This window comes from Lutra lutra, chromosome 10 (genome assembly GCF_902655055.1).
Source record: "Lutra lutra chromosome 10, mLutLut1.2, whole genome shotgun sequence".
Classification (NCBI taxonomy): domain Eukaryota; kingdom Metazoa; phylum Chordata; class Mammalia; order Carnivora; family Mustelidae; genus Lutra; species Lutra lutra.
Window position 1 is genome coordinate 105,168,664 of NC_062287.1, and position 18,812 is coordinate 105,187,475.

General features: G+C 61.1%; 1 protein-coding gene across 3 annotated transcripts; it reads right to left on the reverse strand.

Annotated features, from left to right (window-relative positions):
• Positions 1–1,149: 1,149 nt before the first annotated feature.
• On the reverse strand, positions 1,150–14,774 carry FADS3 (fatty acid desaturase 3). Of its 3 annotated transcripts, XM_047692646.1 has the most exons (12): positions 14,392–14,774; positions 6,629–6,739; positions 5,910–6,107; positions 5,459–5,560; positions 5,202–5,324; positions 4,873–4,933; positions 4,280–4,356; positions 3,796–3,893; positions 3,297–3,393; positions 3,109–3,188; positions 2,778–2,903; positions 1,150–1,488 (listed from the first exon to the last, which is right to left on the reverse strand). In XM_047692646.1, the coding sequence occupies exons 1-12, from the start codon at positions 14,596–14,598 to the stop codon at positions 1,437–1,439; spliced, it is 1,332 nt and encodes a 443-aa protein (XP_047548602.1). In that variant the 5' UTR covers positions 14,599–14,774; the 3' UTR covers positions 1,150–1,436. The 3 variants fall into 3 exon arrangements, with proteins under 3 accessions (XP_047548602.1, XP_047548604.1, XP_047548603.1); XM_047692648.1 differs by lacking the exon at positions 5,910–6,107; XM_047692647.1 differs by lacking the exon at positions 1,150–1,488 and having other exon boundaries at positions 3,074–3,188.
• Positions 14,775–18,812: the final 4,038 nt, after the last annotated feature.

Genomic DNA, 18,812 nt, shown 5'->3' on the forward strand with positions numbered 1-18,812 from the left:
GGACCCTGAATGTGAGGTCTGCTCTAGACATACAGAGTTTGCTTTCAAGGCAGGAAGTACCTCTCAAGAAACAAACTGGGTCAGAGACAGCCGCCGGCTTGTCCCAGGTGAGAGCAGGTGGGGCCCCGGGGTGCTGGACTGCACGCATGCATTTTTTTAAAATTTCTGAACCCTGTTGCCAAGCCCTATGCAAAGAACCTTCCACACGGTATCCCCTTTTACCTTCCATCACCCTAGGTCATACTACCACTCAGAGAGGTTGAAAAACTTCCCACAAAGTCATATAGCCATGACTCCCAGCAAAGGCAGGATCCCTCCACCCCACCAGGGTTTTCCTGATCAGAGAAGTGGGGGCAGGAGTCGCATGGTGGGGGGGGCAGGTGTCCCTGGGAAGGACTGGCTAAGACCTCCAGGACGTGTGCCCCTTGACCTCCTGAAGAGAACCCAGCCCAGGACAATGGCAGCTCTGACAAATGGAGGGGCGATCCTGCGGCAGATGGGGGTGGGGTCGGGGGACTCCAGCTCCCCCTCCAGAAAGGCCCTCAGAGAAATCCTAGCTTCGCATTTCATTTTCTTTAAACTGCTGATGCCAAGCAGGCACCTGGTCCCAGGCAGGCGTGCGAGAAAGCCTGTGTTCCCCCTTGGGGGCCACTGAGTGCAGTCAGGCTGCACCCCACCAGCCGGATGCCAAGTGTGGGGCCAGTGGGTGGTCCTAGGAGACCCTTCAACAAGGAGGCTGCGGGAGGAGGCCAGTGCACGTCTGGGCCATGCTGGCTCCCCCTTCCTGTGCTCAGGGGGCGCCTTGGACATGGCCTTCCGCCCTGAGCCCTGGTCTGCTGGACAGGCCCCGGTCCCACTGTGCAGACCCACTGTGCAGAGGAGTCAAGTGAGGGGAGCCCAACGTGACTGCCGGAGGTTGCTGGTGAGTGGGCAAAGAACAGGAAGGGAGGACCCAGGCCCACAGAGAGAGCTGAGCCTGGGGCAGCTGCCAGCTCCCAAACCCCTGGCAGAGGGGACCTCTGAAAGCCACCATTCACCGGCACCCCCAGATTGCCATCTGCCAGCACCCCGATGGCCCAAGGGCCTGACGCCTCTTAGGAAGTCTGGGGCAAACTCCAGCCCCAAGAGCCTTATAGAGTCAATACTCCATCATGTATCTGGGTTTGTTTTTATATAAAAATAACAGTTTTCCCTAAATTTTTGCTCTAGGAAAACATGCCATGCTGTGTGGCTTTATGTACCATCCCCCTAGCCCTGGTCCTGTTTGGCCAAGAGCCATGGCCTTAGGGCTGCCAAGCACACAAGTGAGGGGGCTGAGGTGAGGACAGCAGATCCAGAAGGGTGGGCAGGGCCCCCTAGGCCAGGTGGGGAGGGGGGCGGACGTGTCAAGCCTGCCTGGGCCAGCTTGGTGGCAGCCGGGGCCCGGGGTGCTGCCCTCACTGGTGGAGGTAGGCTTCCAGCCAGACGTCGCCAGACTTCTTCAGTGACCTAGGAGACAGAGATGGGGGGGGGGGGCTGTTGACTGCAAGATACTACCCCCAGCCCCCAGGACAGTGAGGGTGAGTGAATGGACTTGTCCCCATTCCTCTGGGACAGGCCGCTGGGCTGGGGGTAGGGCAGCCAGGTAACCGGGAGAGGAAGCTCCACTCTCATTCCCTGGACTAGAATCTAGATGTTGCCTGGGAGCAGGCGGGGCACCAAGGCCAAGTCCAGACCGCAGTCAGCACGGGCCCATCCCTCGTTCCCCCCACTCTCTCTTTTCTCACCTTCTGCTGGGCCCTGCGATCCTGGGACCCATTTGTAAGGCAAGGAGCCTGCAGCCCGCCATCCCCACCCAGAGCCTGATGCAGCCAGAGCAGCCAGAAGCAGCAACGACTCGCAGGGAAACTCTGTGCCCAGGGCAGGCGCTCAGAGCCGGGGAGCCGGGAAGGGTCGTGCAGGAGAAGCCGCAGGAGGTCCAACCCCAGTATGGAAGCAAGGGCCTCGGAGTCCGGGGAACAGCGTGTGGCGGAGCACAGAGGTGGCAGAGCTCTGGCTGCGGAATCTGACCACGGTTCCCCACGGCCAAGGCGACCTGTGGGGCCAACTACCCCATCCCTCGCCTGGACAGCTACAGGAACCTCTGCTCTTTCTGCTTCGAATCGAGTCCCGGTCAGGGCATCTCTCCAGAACCCCAGTCCCATGTGTCCCTCCTCCACTCACATCGGCACGCTCTTGCCTCACGGCCTTGGCACGGCTGTTCCTTTGCCCCAGATAGTCTCCCCCGTCACACGTGTCCCCACGGCCAGCCCTAGCCCTCCCCGCTCCTCCCGGTCCCTGCTCACATGGCCACTTCTCAATACCACCCTCCCTGTCACCCTATCAGAAACCCGCAAGTCCTACCTGGCAGTCCCGTCCCCTCACCCATCCCCATTCTTAGGTTTTATGGTTTTGTTTTGCCAAAGCGTATCTTCTCTTCCCACGTCCTCTGTACTTTACTTATTTTAACTGCTTCCTGTGTCCCCTACTAGGATGTCAGCTCCAGGAAGGCTGGGAATCTCAGCGTGTTCTGCTCAGAGACAGGGATGCAGGACAGGGCCTGGGCCCACGACAGGTGCCCCCTAAACCCAGCGGTGTAAGAGAGCCCTGGGAAGGGAGGGAGGGCACAGGCTGAGGACAGAGAGGCTGATCGGAAAAGCCTCAAGTGCCAGCTCTTGAAGAGGGACCCATGTGGGCTCTGAGAGCCAGGTGTCCAGGAAGGCGCCCCAGGGGAGCTGCCGTGCATGGGGGGCCCTTACCCAATGATGTCCACCAGGGCGGTCAGGAAGGGCTTCACCTCGTAGTTGAGGCCGTGCTTGGCACACAGTGCCTTGACCAGTGGGGCCACCCTGCGGTAGTTGTGCCTCGGCATAGTGGGGAAGAGGCTGGTGGGGAGAGCATGGGTTGGCACCTCAAGTGGGGGGTGCCAGAGAGAGCCCCCTACCCCACCCATCCCCTCTCAGGCCCCCAGGGAGTCCAGGGCTTATGTCTTGGTCTCCCCAGGGAAAGACTGGACATAGGGGCCCCTGGCCAGCCCCCCGGGCTCAGGACTCACTCCCACCCCCGTGGGGCCTCCAGGGCCCCACTCACTGGTGCTCAATCTGGAAGTTGAGGTGGCCGCTGAACCAGTCAATGAAGAGCGAGGGCTCCACGTTGCAGGTAGCCGCCAGCTGCCAGAAACAGGTGGGGCACAAGTGAGAGGTGGGCACAGGGCCCTGCCCTGGGAGCCCCACCAGGGGCTAGGGGGGCCCCGGCCAGGTCACACCCCTGCAGCCCACCTGAGAGCTGGCCCAGTCCCGGTGCTTCTCGTGGCCAATCTCCTTGGGGATGTGGTTCATCTGCGTGATCCACACGAACCAGTGGCTCTCCAGGACCCTGAGAGGGGAGGCTCAGGCACTGCCCATGTCTAGCTCACCGCTTAGATCAGGCCTAGGCCTCAGCATCCTCATCTGGGCCCCGGGACTGCTGTAACCCCTCCCCCACCGGTGTCTGAGGAAGTTGAGCAAAGCAGGGGCCATGGCTCGGGGGAGCCCGGAGCAGCCCAGCTCACAAGGATGGCCGTCCATGGGGCCGCTTATAAGCCGGGCCACTGCCCCAGACCCACTGCCCCTGGGACCCTGCCACTCGTGCTCCTCAGCCACCCCAGGCAGGCAGCCCCACTGTCCCCATACTGCAGATGGGGACGTGGAGGCTCTGAGCGCGGAGGGCTGTGGCCAGCATCCCCTGCCGCCTGCGTGTGGCCTCTCCAACTCCCGGCCCTTCCAAGTCTGGCCATACCTGACAGCAACGAAGAGGAGCAGGGCCCCAGGGAGGCCATAGAAGGGGGCGTAGCACAGGAAGAAGCGGGAGTAGAAGCTGGCGGCCCACAGCAAGTCCTGCAGAAGAGGGGAGAGGAGCACAGAGGCCCTGAGGCAGCCAGGAGTGGGAGCTGGGGTCACCCACCCCTACTGCTGGCTGTGCCTCAGCAAGGTTTTCCCAGCAAAGTAGAGGGCCAGGGTCCTGGCCCTGCCAGCCTTGTGGGGCTAACTCTGGAGGAGAAGGTGTCATGGGGGGACTCCTCCCTGGGAGACACAGACCTGGCAGAGTTGGCCCAGGGGGTCCCCGCTTCCAGGTAGGGCACCCTGATCCGGACAGACCCCCAGCACGTCCTGTGCACACTTGCATGTGCACACCTCGTGCCCCGCCTCCTGCCACCACCGCCGTCGGCTTCCCTGGGAGACCCGCGCCGAGCCCCCTCTGCCCCCCCACCGCCCCCGCTCACCGTCCACTGCATGCACACCAGCATGTAGGCCAGATTTTCCACCTCGAAGTTCACCAGGGTGAGCAGCGGTGGGCCGACTGCAAGGGGGAACAGGGGGGTCAGGAGGAACAGGGCTGGGCTGCCAAGCAGGAGAGGCCGAGGGAGTGGGGGAGCGAAGTGCTATTACCCCGGGAACGCCTATGCTACCGAGTGCCGGTCCCCTCCAGGTGGGTACCCAACCCCAGGTCACCCACGAGTCTTCTGCAAGCCAGGGCCAGGTTCCCAGCCTCAAGCGGGCCTCCGCACCGACTGCCCCGTGCTCTAGGGCTCCGGAGCCCTGTGCTGCGAGTGCAGGAAGGAACTCTGAACACCCAGGCCGAGGCTGCTGCTGGTGAGGGGAGAGTCAGCCCTGGCTGCAGGTGGTGGGGGGGGGGGGTGGTTGAGGGGATGGGGGAGTTGAAGGGAGAGGGAGGACTGGGGCAGGAGAGGCCCCAGTAGGAGGGTGGCTTTAACAAGTGGGCCCCTGCCCTGGGAGGTGGCGGAAGCTGTCGAGAGGGTCGGCAGGCCCGGCCCCGATGTGCCCCCAATCTCAGGGCCAATGCACGCTCACTCACTCAGGAAGAAGTACAGGTGCTGGCGATGGTAGGGCAGGTATCGGAGCTTCTTCTTGCCGTACTGCGGAGACAGCACAGGCTGGGGGCTGGCTGGGGCCAAGGCAGCCCTAGGTTCCAGCCATTGGGCCCATCCTCCCATCCCTGGCAGGCTGGCAAGTGGGGAAGGGGGGCCCCTTGAGCAGTGGCTCAGCCTGGATTTGGGGGGGGGGTTTGGTCAGGGGCCAGGCCTGGGCCACAACGAGGGACTCAGTGGCCATAGTCCCTCCGCCTCCACCCACCACCACCAAGCTGCAGGGCCAGCAGGGTGAGTCCATATTCTCCCCACGCACCTCAACGGACGACTCCCCCAGGAGGAAGACGGGCGCCACGGTCACATCTGGGTCTTTGTGGAAGATGTTGGGCTTGGCATGGTGCTGGAAGTGGCGGAAGTTCCACCAGTGGGCCGAGAAGCCCTATAGGGGATGAGGGGAGCGCTCAGGGCCGGGGCGAGGCCAGGCGCACCACCCCCCGCCTGCACACTCGGGCAGACCAGGGGAGACACCCCCAGCTCTGCCCCTGGCTCCCCACCGTCTACCCCCACCCTCACCTTCAGCTGCCCCATCACAAACTGCTGGGCCACGTGGTTCCACTGGGACTTCCTGAAGACCGAGGTATGGCCCAGGTCATGCTGCAGACACCAGCACTGAGCCTGGGGACCAAGGCGGGGTCAGGAGCCGGTGACCCAGGATCGGACACCCCAGGGTTCCCTCCCAGCTCCCAGGGCACCCCCACAGTTATTGCTGCATTTTAAGACCCTGTGGGCCATCTTCCTCTTTTTGACAGATGAGGACAGCTGAGTGTCAGGAGGCCTGGGGACTTGGAAGTCTCTCACCGAGCTCGTTTAACACGCAGCTTGACCTAGAGATACATGCCTCTTGGGGACTCTGCGGTTCATTCATTCATGTATTCACTCAGCAAATACATCCAGAGTGCCCTTGGGTGCCAGGCCCTGTATCTACTAGATAGCTTGGGCGGCGGCAAGACAGCGCTGGAGTCACCTGGGAGGTGGCCAGGACAAGGGCGGCAAGGGTGCTGGGCACCCAGCCCGGGCCGAAGAGGTAGACGACAAGCCAAGCGAGCACCTCCATGGCCAGGATGTGGCCCAGCAGGAGAGCGAAGAAGGCGGGCTTGGCCTCAAACAGCTCCATGTCCTCAGCTGCCTGGCGTAGGGCGCGGAAGTCCTCCACCAGCTGGGCCTGCCACGGTGGGAGGGCTGGTGGGCTACAGAAGCGAGGCCCCAGTGATCTCCGGGAGTCCCCCCACAGCGACCCATGCCACAGCCAGTCCCGGGGCCAGGCCCATGGGGTGCAGCCGAAGAGACGGAGGGGAGATAGCACCAGCCCGGGGTCTGAGCTGGGGAGGCAGCTGGTGGCAAAGGCTGGCCCCACAAAAGGTGTGGGGCACATGAGAAGCAGAGAAAGCCAGAGCAGGGAAGACCCTTAAAGCCCAGTGCATCCAAACCCTCAGTGTAGATGTGGACACTGGGCCCAGAGCAGGAAACACAGCAGATGCTGCAGCCCAGCCAGCCCCACAACCCCAGGCTCCTACAGGCGTCCCTCCACCTCCACCTCCAGCTACCTGCCCAGGAAGGGATGGCCAACCCAGCCTTGGCACCCCCGGGGCCCCTGGGAGGAATGTGGACGGAGCTGCTACTGGTGATGCCCCCACCCCCTTAGCTCCCTGTTGGCGGCTTGGCCTCCACCAGGGCCCCGCTCACGTCCTGGGGTCCATCCTGGCTGGGCTCCTCTGGGGCCAGCTCTCCAATCAACAGGGGCTGCAGGAACTTGCGCACAAAACTGAGGTCCTGGTGGAAGGCGCGGAAGGCATCCTGAAGGAGAGCCAACAGTCAGGGGGACAGCCAGCCGGCTGCAGCGGCCCCCAGGGGCGGCATAGGGTGGGAGGACCTGGGATGGAAAGGCAGGGCTCTGAGGATGGAGAGGCAGCTGGCGGTCACATAAACAGGGCCAAATGGGTCAGCCTTGCCCACTGGCCTGGCCGAGTCCTCCCCAGAACCTGGGTGTCCTGCTGGAAGCCAGGCCGTAGCTGCTTTCCCCGGCATGGGGAAATGAGCTCACCAAAAATCAGGCAAGGGCCACACAGACTGAGTTCTTAGGTTTGCAAGGAAGACACTCAAATGGTTAAGCTCATTTGATTTTAAAAGCAGAAGGAAAAAATATCATTTTTTTTAAAGCAAATTAAATAAATATCACATATTCCCATGGCTCTCTGAAGCCGCTGGGGATGGGGATGGGGCAGGGGGCAATCCAACAAGGGTCAGAGGCCAGAGCAACAAAGCGCTAGGGACTGGGACCAGTGGGGAAGCTGGCCCAGGGACTTCTGAACCGTGAGCAAACCAGACTGTACAACTGGGCTCCCTTAGTCTTGCCGATCGAGTCCTGGTGCAACGGGCTTGTCCTTGCTCCCAGCTCTTCACTGGATTTTCACCCTTGAACTCGCAGAGGCTATCTCTGAAGGAACTAGCCCTCGACACCTGCTTGCCCGACCCGGGGTGAGGGGCTGTCCCCGCGGGGCCTGGGACAGGGGCCTGCTGGCTGCCAAAGGAAACAGCTCTGAAGAGGGCTGAGAACGGGGCCTCCCATTGTTCTCTTGCTAACAAGCCTTCCAGGTTCTGGGGGACATTCAAACGGAAGGCTGGGCCCCTCTACTTGCTACTGGACATCCCGCGCGCGCGCGTGCGCGCGGTCCTGCGGGGAGGAAACACTTCAGGCCCCTCCAGCTCCCACTTAGAAGCCACACCTGCGGGATCCACCCCAGAGTCCCTTTTCCTGTTGAATGCTTGCTTGCTGGCCCAGGGCAACCTAGAGACCTCTGGGGGATGGGGGTGGGGCCCAGGAGGGTCCAGCTTCTGGAATAACCTAGGTCCTGGGGAATATGACTTGGGGCCCTTCCCTGAGCTCCTGAGCAGGGAGAGAGCTGTACAGTGTAGACCTCCCCGCTCTCCGGGATGATCTTGACTTCGGAGGGAGGAGGTAGAGGGGAGACTGGCCCCACAGGAAGCTGCCTGGCCCCCGGGCCTCTGGGGGAGCTGGGGGGAGTAGACAGCTCTGGGGTTCAGCTGACCCCACTCACTGTGACCTTGAGCAAGTCTACCCTCCTGCGGGGACCAGGCAAAAGAGGGCAAGACTCCAGCGCCTTTCAGGCTCTGGACTCAGAGCATTAACTTGTTTTCTTAATTTACTCTTTCAACCCTTTCTAAGTGTGTGTTTCAGTGGCATGAGGCGCACTCACCCGGCTGAGCCACCACCGCCAGCGTCTACTTCCACCACCTTCTCATCTCCTTCCCCATGAAACGCGGACGCCCCCCGCCCCCCAGACCCCGGCAGCCACCACTCTGCGGCCTATGAATTCGACTACTCGAGGGACCTCTGATAAGAGGGATCAAACATATTTATCTGTCCTCTTGTGGCTGACCTGTCACTCAGCATCAGGTCCTCCAGTTTCATCCCTGTTGGAGCAGGTGGTGGAATTCCCTTCCTTTCCTAGGCTGATGAGCACGGACTCTGAGTCCCTCTTGCTTCCTCTGAAACTCCCCCGGCTGCACATGGCTGCGGCCCCAGGATTTCTTCACTCCTCTTCCAGCCCCTTCTTCTCCCCCATCCTGTGTTCTGGGGTCACCCTGGTGCCCACCAGACCCCTAGACCTCCTGAGGAGCCATAGGAGCTCCCTCCTGATGCCGTCCCTGGGTCCTGATTCACCCAGGCCAGGCTTGGGGATGCACTGGGGGCAAGGGCCACCAGAGGGACTTCCAGCCTGATCTATTCCCTGGCATGACAGGGGCTGGTTAGGCCCCGAAGAGCCGGTGAGAAAATCCCACAGCCCACAGACAAGGGTCCGGCTGACGGGCGACAGAATGGGCAGGGTGGTGGCCGGTCCGTGGGAAGCAGGTGGGCACCACTGAGCCTGTCCTTTTTTTTTTTTTTTTCCTAAGATTTTATTTATTTATTTGAGATGGGGTGAGGAGAAAGAATCTGAAGCCGACGCCACACAGTGTGCAGCGCAATGCGGGGCTCGATCCCACAAATATCAGATCACAGCCTGAGCTGAAACCAAGAGTCGGACACCCAACAGACTGAGCCGCCCAGGTGCCCTGAGCTGCTCTTGTGCTCAGTCCCAACAAGGTGGGTCGCTGGCCTTGGGCCAAAGCCTGATGCACCAGCAGACAGCTTTTGCTGGAACACATGCGGGGGGGCCATGTGAGCAGACCCTCTCTGGGCCACTGCTTAAGGACCCAGGGGCTGGGCAGAAGACTCAGAGAGGTCAAGCCACTTACAAAGGTCACACAGCTCCATCTGATGGAGATTGGATTCTGATTGGATCAGAATGCAAACCTGTGCTTGGGGCCACTCACCAGTAGCCCCAGGGTGGCCACTCCTGGGTGGGGGTGGGGGGAGGCAGGGGTCTCCTGGGCGGGGCAGTGAGGTGGACAGTGGCTCTCACCACGAAGCTGGCCACCATCCCACAGAGCCAAGGACCTGGCTGCTTGGAGGCTGGACTGTGGGGCACAGGAGGGGGCTCCTGGCACTTCTTGGGCTGTATTGCCTGAGTTTCAGGGCACTGTGGGGGGCCCCACCCTCCTCCACCCCTGTGCCCTGGGAAAACATCCTAGGATCCTCCCCCCACTGGCAGAGCAGGTGTGGAGAGCAGGTGTGAGTAAGTGGACAAGAGTCCACAAGGCAGGGATAAGAACCATTTTACTGGAACAGAGGCTCGGAGTGGTAGGGACCCCTGCCCAGGCCAGAGTCCATCATGGCCCAGTGGGGATTCCAGCCCAAGTAGATCTGGGATATCCATGCTCTCCGAGCTCCTGCCCTGCCCCCACAGCTCCTTGTGAGCCCCTGGTAGCAGTCGGCCAACGGGCGGGAGTGGGGGGTTCCGTGCCAGGCTGCTGGGGACCAGCCGTCATGAGCTAAGCTGTGAAGCCACAAACAAGATCACATGCCCCCCTCCCCATTTTGTATTTCCTCAACAGTACAGCAGAAACCACCAGTGCCCATCTCATGGGGTTGCCGGGAGGACGGATCTGGGCAGGTAGAAGTGCACTGAGAAGGGCCTGGCTTCCAGCTCCGGCAGAGCCCCCCACTGGTCCGATGTGCCCTTCTCCTGAGCCCACTGGGATTTAGTAGCCTCCCAGGGCGGGCCTGTGGGAGTGAGGCAGGGGAGTGGTGTGCACCCCAACATTCAAATCCTGGCCAGCCTGAAGCTGGAGAACATGGACACATAGTGGGGATAGGCAAGCATTTCTGGTCACTCCCCAAAGGGTTGGGAATGTTCCAGATCAGGAAGGAATGGAGCAGGGCTGCTGGGGGTCTGAGTCTGACCATGCAGCCTCCTTAAGCCTCTGTTGAATTGTGACAATGGTGGGTAGGGGAGTAAGCCTGACGGGATACCCCAGGAATCCTTCCGTCCCTCCTCTCCCTGGTGGGAACATAAAGGAGGCCCTCATGCCCAGGCTGCGTGCTCCTTCCCATGCCCCCCCACTGCCTCATCGGGGCCAGTGGGCAAGTAGTACCAGGGTCCCTGTTTCATAGACGAGGACACATAGAGACAGAGGCCAAAGGGCACACAGCTCTGAACATGGCCCGTGCAACCCCCACCCGTGCAGGCCAGCCAGGCACAAGGACCAACCCTCCCAGAGAGCCACTCCTGGTGCCCCCAGTGACTGGCCGGCACCCACGTTAGGGCTCCGCCCAGCACCCTTGGCTTCACAAGTGCCCAGCGCCCCAAAGGGGCCAGGCCCTCTGACACGTGGTCCTTTCTCAGCCACCGCCCCCCAGCTCCCTCCGGGAGCTCTGGCTCTCCCTAGCCGCTTCATGGGAAAGCACGATGCTTGCGTGCCCTCGGGAAGAAATGCGGAGGGCCACCAGGCGGGTGGGACCACGAGACGTCGCTCCATTGGCATTGTGTTCCTGCCCAGCACGCCCCCAGGGCAGGAGCCAGGCACTGCAACTACCCTGGGAAGGAGCCTGAGTGGGTGGGGACCCTGCAGAATGACCAAGGCTGTGCCCAGGAAGGTCACCCTTCATGCGGAGTCCCCGCAGGCGGCCAGCGTGCTGGGTGGGAGCAGTGTGGACTCTGGAGCCAGGTCCTCTGCGTTCCTGGCCAGCCCCCTCTAAACCCACCCCCCAGAGCCTCCCCTCTGCCCACCTCCCCCCAGTTCCAACCCAGACACAAGCCCCACTCTCCAAGCCCAAGGACCCAGGCCCTGCTCTTTGAGGGTTGCAAAAAAGGTCCCTGCACGTCACCCACATCCAGCCTGTCTCCTCATCCGTGAAATGGGTCAACATGCATACGTGCCTTGGATGGGTTGTTGTCCAAACACCCCTAAAGCTAACTCCTATACCACACCACCCACCCCACTCTGGTGCTCCCGGGCCCCCAGCAGCTCCTGCCTTCTGCCCTGGCCATGCCTGCCCTTCTGAGCCCAGGTGACTGGCCACCTCTTCTGAGTGACCTCAGCTGGGAGAAGGTAGGTCCCCACTATCTCTTCCCTTAGCCTGCTGCCCTTCTCCTGGAGGGCTCTGCCTTCCCGTCCCCATTAGGGATCCTTTTAAATGTATCTCAGATTGCCCTGGCTTCCCCACTCTGGCCTCCAAGATCCCCTTAGAATACAGCAAAGTTCTGCTTTCAGGGACACAGACGCCCAGTAGGAGCCAGCTCCCACCACCTCTGGACCTCACTGCCTGCCCCTCTCTCCTCTGCTCCACTCCAGCCCCGCTGACTTCCTTGCTGATCTCCTTGAGCACCTTCCCACCTCTGAGCCTCTGCTCTAGCTCGACCCTCTGCCAAGGAACTTTATCCTTGCGATGTTTCGTTCATGGCTGTATTTTTAGAGGTTGGAGCACAGTTTGGTGGCTGCGATATGCTCACTGAGGATCTGCGGGTGGGTTTAATGAGTCAGTAAGTGAAGAATGAATGAATGGGAAAAAAACAGTTAAGTCACAGGGCAGCATGTGGTTAAGAGGATGGGCTACAGACTCACATCTCAGACCCTGCCACTGAATGTCAAGTCACTTTCCTTTTTTGAACCTCAGTTTTCCCATCTGTAAAGTGGGAAAAATCACTAAGAGTACCTGCCTCACATGGGAATCCTGAGGGTTAAAAGAGTATCTATAAAGCAGATGCTGAACTTGGAGCCCAGCACACAGCAGGTACTCGGTGCCCAGCCCTGGTATACTTCTGACCAGCAGCAGCCGGGTCTTGCCCCTCCGTGGCTGGTTCCACTAGTCTCAAGCTGCCTCTGACTCTTAGGCAAACCTGGCTGGGGGCCCAGATCACTCTCCCCAGGGTACCCAGCTTTGTATCCCAGGATGGCCACAGGCTGACTTCATGGCACAGGAACTCTGGGAATTTCCTGGCAGGAAGGCTTCTGTTGCCTGGACATGAGAACAGCTGATGGGGCGGCTGGGGCTACTGAGAGGTGGCCCGGGGGAACACAGCCCTAGAAGGACAGCTATCCCACCCCTACCTGTGCTCCAGGGCCTGGAATGGGGTGCCCAGGGCCTGGACTTGACCACACACAGCACTGGGCTGCTCACATCTGTTATCTGTGCTGTAGGCCCTGCAGAGACCAAGGTTGGGGTCCCCCCAACAGGCACCTCAGAACCTCTTTGGCCCGAACAGCCCAGGTTATTTCTGGCAACTCCGGCCTGGTGTTTGGAGCCCTGAGAAAGCTAAGATGGCCTCAATGCCACTCCTTCCTGTCGCAGGCGTGGACAGAGCCAGACAAGGCCTAGTGGCCGAGGGGCGGCTATGCCACGGCTAGTCCCCTGCCCTGTGCTCTGCAAGGCGTGCTCGCATTTACCGGCCACACATACTGACCAGGAGCGACTACGTGGCAGCCCTAGGGCCACAAAGTTGAGAAGGCACAGTCCTGCCTGCAGCTGGCTCACTGGCTGGCCCAGCTCTCCCCACTTTACAGATGAAGAAACTGAGACTCAGAGGAATAACACCTGGTTCAAGGTCAATCTGAGTCTCCGATGGGAGATTGCTTTTTGGAAATGGGAAACGGAACTTACTGGTGATTAAACCAACGCGAAAACTGTCAGAGGGAGGTTTCCGGGTCAAGTGCTAACTGTCTGGTGGGGTTCCCATGAGGAAGGCCCCCAGCACCGGCCTGGGCACCAAGCAGGAACAAGTAATTGAGAAATGCTCTGTGTCACCCTTCCTCTCAGCTGCCTCCATCCAGACCCTCAGCTCCAAGGTTGGGGTGGACTTGAGGGGGGGCCAACATCCCAACCCCTCCCCCGGCAGAAACACACACGCGTACGACCACGCACACAAACACGTACAGTGCTCACACGCATATAGGCCCGTGCATGGTCACGCACTTGTCACCCCCCAGTCACCTTCAATGCCATGGCCACCACCTGGCCCACGGACAAGGCTTTCTGTCAGGTTCTCAACTTCCGGGAGGCTTCTGACTCTAAACCCTCAGGTTCTGGGGTGGACGTAGGGAAAAGAGACCTTCTCCCTTACAGAGTCCATGGGGATTGTCCAAACCAGCAGCCCTGGTAAACAGGGACACTGACCTCCTGGGAGAGAACAGTTTCTTCTGCTGCTTAAGAGTTCTGCCAGTTAGGGATTCATCTCCTGATATCTGGAAGATTCCTGGTACCCTGAGTGGCCAGCCTAGAATTTTAGATGGTCAAGGCAGAGCATCATGGCCTCGACTCCTTGTCTTGGGATGGGGCCTGCTGGACTCCAGGAAGGGGCTTGTGAGAAAGAGGGCTCCCCACAACAGGCTGTTCTACCACTGGACTCTGGCCAGGCAGTCCGAGTGGACTGGGCCACATCCCTCCTTGGCAAGACATGTCTAGACATGGGCTGGGAAGGGGAAGTCAGGGTCCCCCAGGACCAGCCTATTCCTGGGATGACCGTGCTTCCCGAGGAGGCCCACCCAGCCTGGCTGGCAAAGTTCTCCCACGTGCAGTGCCAGCCCAGGAGAGGTGAGTCACTGCCCCTCAGAGCAGTTTACAGCGGCTCTCAGGAAAGCCACAGACCTCTGGGCCCTGCTCAGGCTTTGCTGCCCAGCCCCCAGCCTCTGATGGCACATCCTTGCAGTCTGGGGGGGGGGGAACCCCACCCTACACCTGGCACTCAGCAAAAGGAACCTGGCCTGGGGGACCCAGATCCGAGAGGAGAAGCTCAGAGCCCAGGGAGGGCTCCTTGGCCACGACACACCCACCTCTGAGAGCCCCTCACTCCTGCACATACCCGCTGCACCCAGCCCAGCCCTGTTCCATGGCCCGGTGTGCAGGTCCTACATGCGGGGACGTGGCCTCCTTATTCCACATCGGGCCCTGGCTTGTCCATCCCAATTCTGGGTCCCAGAACGGGAGATCAAAGGTCAGCGAAGAGCAGAAAGGATGCCAGACCCCGCCAAGTGGAGAGGGTCCCAGTGCCCACGACCAGGCCCCAGCGAGCAGCAGGCTCCACCCGGCCAGCGGTGGGCTTCCTTACCGTGGCGTCCTCAGCACCGTAGTGGCCAATGAGGCGGCTGCCCCCGGGGTGCCGCTGTGCCCAGCGGCTGATGTCGTAGACGCGACGCTCGATGACCAGCCACTTGTCGCCCGGCAGGTTGTGCTGGCGGATCTGCTCCCAGCGGAAGGTGGGCAGCGGCGCCCCCAGAGGCGCGGGCCCCTCGCCCTGCTCCCCGACGCCGCCCATGGCTGCGTGCGAATGCCCTCGGGCCCCCGGTACCTTGGCGACGTCTGCCAGAGACCCCGAGGGGAGCGCGTCGCGGCCCCGGGGGCGTCCTCCGCCGCCACCGGCTCCTCCGCGGCCCCGCCCTGCCGCTGCGGCCGCCGTACGAGCGTGCGCCTGCCCGACTCCCGGCGCAGGGAACTTTTCCCTCCCTTATAACCGCGCTGACAGCGCCCGCCTCGCCTCCTCCCCTCGCCCGGCCCCGCCGGCCCGCCCCGAGCCCGCTCCAATCCCCGCGCGGCGCCTCGGCCTCCATTGGCTGCGCCGCGCTCCGGGCCGGCGAGGGCGGTGTCCAGGCGGGCCCACCGCGACCGCGGGGGCCGTGGCCACCACGCCCGGCGCTGCCCGGGGGCGCCGGCCGCGGCGGGCTCCCGGCTCCCGGCGGGCGGGGCGGGGTGCACCGGAGAGGGACGGGGACTTTATACACCCTTGACCTGTGCGGCCGTGCCCTCGGGGCCCAGGTCTGCGCCGGCGGGGCTTGGAGCCACAGTCTGCGCACACGGGGCTTCCAGCCACGCGTCCTGGAACGTTCAGTCCCGAGCGCTCGGAGGTGGGAACGTCGCCTCGGGGTGACTGTAAACAGCTTTCAAACGATCGGCCCCCCAGCTCTGCGCAGCGAGGCCGCCGTCGGGGCTGAGCGACCGGCCGCGCCAACCCGCCCGGCGCGGGGCCGTCTGCGGGGGCCGTGGTCTTTCTGCGGATGGGGCTGCAGGGTGGGGATGTGGAAGGGGAGCAGGGGCACCGGAATCCGTAGCGGGCAGCTGTCGTCCTCTGGCTGCCCGGGTGGGTGGCTTGCCTGGTACAGCACCCTCCCCCACTTTTACCTAAATAAATTCAAGTCCTTTTGAGAGTATAAGGTGCTCCCCAAACTACTTTTTGTGTGTTTTGAGATAAAGACACCTGTTCCTAGAAGCGAAGCGCTCACAAATGATGTGGAGTGCAGTCAGGCCAAGGTTCTGCTGCGGGGCTGCAGGTGAGCCCAGCAGCATGGCCGGGGAGCCTGTTGAGGCAGGAGCTCTGCCCTCACCCCCAGGGTGGGATTCAGCTGGGCTGGTTTGGGGGCGGAGAACTGTGCTTGGAACAGGTTCGCAGAGGAGATTGCCGCTGGGCTGGTTCTGGGAATGCACTTGGAGAACACTGAGTATGTTTCTCTGATGTGCTAACCTTTTATCTTGGTTTAACAATTTGTAGGAAATCATTAAAGCCAGTGTTTGTGGGGCAGGAGGGCTGGGGTGCCAAGAAAGGTTGAAGTGGCCTCTGGATTCTCCTTGGTATGGAGAGACTTCTATTCGGTTGCCAGGACAACCGGTAAGGCCTTGCTGTCACCATGGCCCTGGGCTGCCTGATCATTGAGGTGCCCTTGAACCCCCTCCCTGAGCATGTTGGAGGGGGGCAGTACAGGTGTGTGTGGCTAGTGGCTGAGGTGGGCGGTGACTGCAGATACCCCAGCTGCCACCATGTCCGCAGGTGAGCACAAAGATAGAGAGGGTAGGCTCTTTCAGGAACTGAACCTCCTGCCCCCATCTCCAGCCCCTGCACAATGGGCATGGCCTCCACCCCAGCTTCAGTAGCCCTCAGTGTTCAGATGCTCACCCCTGCCACCTTCCTGGGCCCTGACCTGGTTCTCAACCACGTGCAAGGTGGCTGGGGGAGTGGAGTGGGTCGGAACCTCCACCTGCCCCAGCTGATGAAGGCCTGCACAGGGCCCCCCAGGAGGTAAAGCAAGGACAGGGCTTGGGGCCACAGAGCCATGACTCCAGGCACTCAACCCTGGCAAGGAGAGAGCGATGGCTGAGTTCTCCTGCCGTCTGTTGTTATGTTCCTGTAAGGCCTGAACTGTGTGTCTCTTTCTTGGAGTGAAACCAACAGCTGCTCACACGATTTCTCTGCAGGCCTTGGGGCCTTCCATAGGTGGCTTTACCCCTCCAGGCTTCAACCCAGTGGACCTTGCAACTCTCCTAAAATCAGGAGCCCTGGGAGAACCGGAGACTCTATTATCCCCCTCCCCGCCCCCTCCTGGTCAGGGCACTGGGACCACTTGGAAAGGGAGAGGCTCCACTTGACATTCCTGAGCTGCCATTGGGTCCCCGCCAGGCTTCAGCCTTAGGCAGGGGGAGGGGAGAGCTAACCAAAAGGCAGGAGAGGGTGGTCTGGGCAGCTGGAGCATTTTGCGGGGAGGGTGCCTGCTTGGGGTTGAGCCCCTCCAACCCGCATCTGGCCCCTGGCCCAGAGCTTCTCCCGGGACTGTGAGCTGACATGCAGGCCTCTCGTGGGACCCACTCAAGTCTCCACCCTCTGTGGAACCACTAGCCAAGGTCGTGGAGCCGAGTGATGCTTGTGCAGGCCAGCAAGGCTCGGGCAAGAGGCAGAGGTGCAGCAAGAAATAGACCAGTTTGGGGGAGGTTGAGGGGAAAGTTCTGGGCCTACCAGAAGGAGCACCCCTAAAGCCCAGGCCTGGGTTCTGCGAGTTTTATGACTTGGCTTTGAGTTAAAGCTCACCACACGATGGGCTTGGTTATTAGGCCCTGGACACAGCTCTTCACCGTGTGAGGGGCCCGGGGCCACAGAATGACAGAAGAGCGGTGGCCTGACCAGCCATGACAGTCCCTCCCCAGAGGCATCACTGCAGCGCATGGCGGGGCTCCCCGAAGTGCCCCTTGGTACAAGGCAGCTGCTTGGAAGTGGCCAAGAAGCAAATGAAAGGATGCTCAAGGGCATCAGGCATTGGAAAAATGCACCTCGAAACCACGGTGAGCGATCACTCCACGGCCATTAGGATGGCAGTGATCCAGAAACACCCACGTGACACGTGTGGGCGAGGATGTGGTGAAACAGGAACCAGAGTGCGCTGCTGGCAGGACCGTAAGATGGCACACCCTCCACGGAAGACGGTCTGGAGTTTTCCTCAGAAAACTGAAGACAGAACGGTGGCCTGTCACCCGGCAAACCCACCTCTCGGTGAATATCCGAAGGGATTGAGAGCAGGGCCTCAAAGAAATCACCGCACTCCCGTGTCCGTCGTGGCATCGTCCACGCTAGGCCACAGGTGGAAGCAGCATGCGTGTCCAGCAGGGGATGGGTGGGTAAAGAAAGCGTGGCTCATACAGACCATGGCAGGAAGTTCAGATGCTAAATTGTGCTTTTTACCCCAATAAGATAAATGGAAAAGGGGTGGGGGAGGGGCTGCAAAGGGCATGTGGTCTAATCTTCCCAACTCACAGAGGGGCAAACTGAGGCCCCGACAGGAGCCTAGCTGTTGCCCAGGTACCCAGTCCCAGCAACATCCCATCAGGATGCACTTTGCAGATGGGAAAACACGACATGGCAGGGCATAGTGGAAAGCCCCCTCGAGGGCTTGGGCTCGTGGCCGTGGTTGTTGCCAGCCTTTAAGAGGTGACCACATATGCCCGCAGCACTTAGTCATCTAGGAAATTCACTTAAGAGGACCAACCCCTGTCTTGCTGATGTCAGTTAACCCTGCTCTCCCAACTCCGAGAGCCAAAGCCCTGAGCCCTTCCCTCCAGAGAGCCCCCCAGCCCGCTACCCCCAGAAGCCTGAAGAATGGCAGTGAGGGCAGATAGAAGTGGGTAAAAATGTGGGGAACAGACATAAGGAAAATCCAGCTTGGCCTCCACCTGAGACTCCGTTTCTACATCTCTGAAAAACAGGGAAGGGCCTAATCCCATGTCAGGCCCAAGGCCGGTGTTCAGTAGAAGGGGTCCTAGATGCGGGCTCTGGAGCTGGGATCCTGCATTCCCATCCTAGCCCAAGTGACCTCTCAGTGCCTCAGGGCATAGAGCTGCACAATGTGGAAACAGAATGGCTCTGAGGTTTAAGTGCATTGGTTCACTTCAAGGGCATGGCTTGTTTAAAGGCCCTGGGGCCAATGGCGGTGCTCAGATTATCAGCCACCTTTGGGAGGTCCTGAAGCCAGATCATGTGTCCCTGGGTCCCCGACAAACACCTCACCCAACCAAGTATCTCCACTGTTGTGTGCCCACCATAGCCTCACAGGCCTGACGAGCAATCCTTTCCCGGGGTCAGCACGAACAAGTCTGGGCTGTGGGACGCTCTGTCCTGGCTCCTGAAACATGGCCTGCTGTCTCCTCAGCCCTGGGGGTGGCTCATCCAGAGGCAGGGAAGCTTCAAGGCCCAGGCCTTCATGCTTTCTCCCCCAG

What these genes read in the sequence shown, in the direction of transcription:
- FADS3 (XM_047692646.1), bottom strand. Translation starts at nt 14,598, where the DNA reads ATGGGCGGCGTCGGGGAGCAGGGCGAGGGGCCCGCGCCTCTGGGGGCG. An exon ending in TTGTGATGGGGCAGCTGAAG is followed by an intron (nt 5,325 to 5,458) that starts GTGAGGGTGGGG and finishes CATCCCCTATAG; the next exon opens with GGCTTCTCGGCCCACTGGTG. An exon ending in TGGGGGAGTCGTCCGTTGAG is followed by an intron (nt 4,934 to 5,201) that starts GTGCGTGGGGAG and finishes CTGTCTCCGCAG; the next exon opens with TACGGCAAGAAGAAGCTCCG.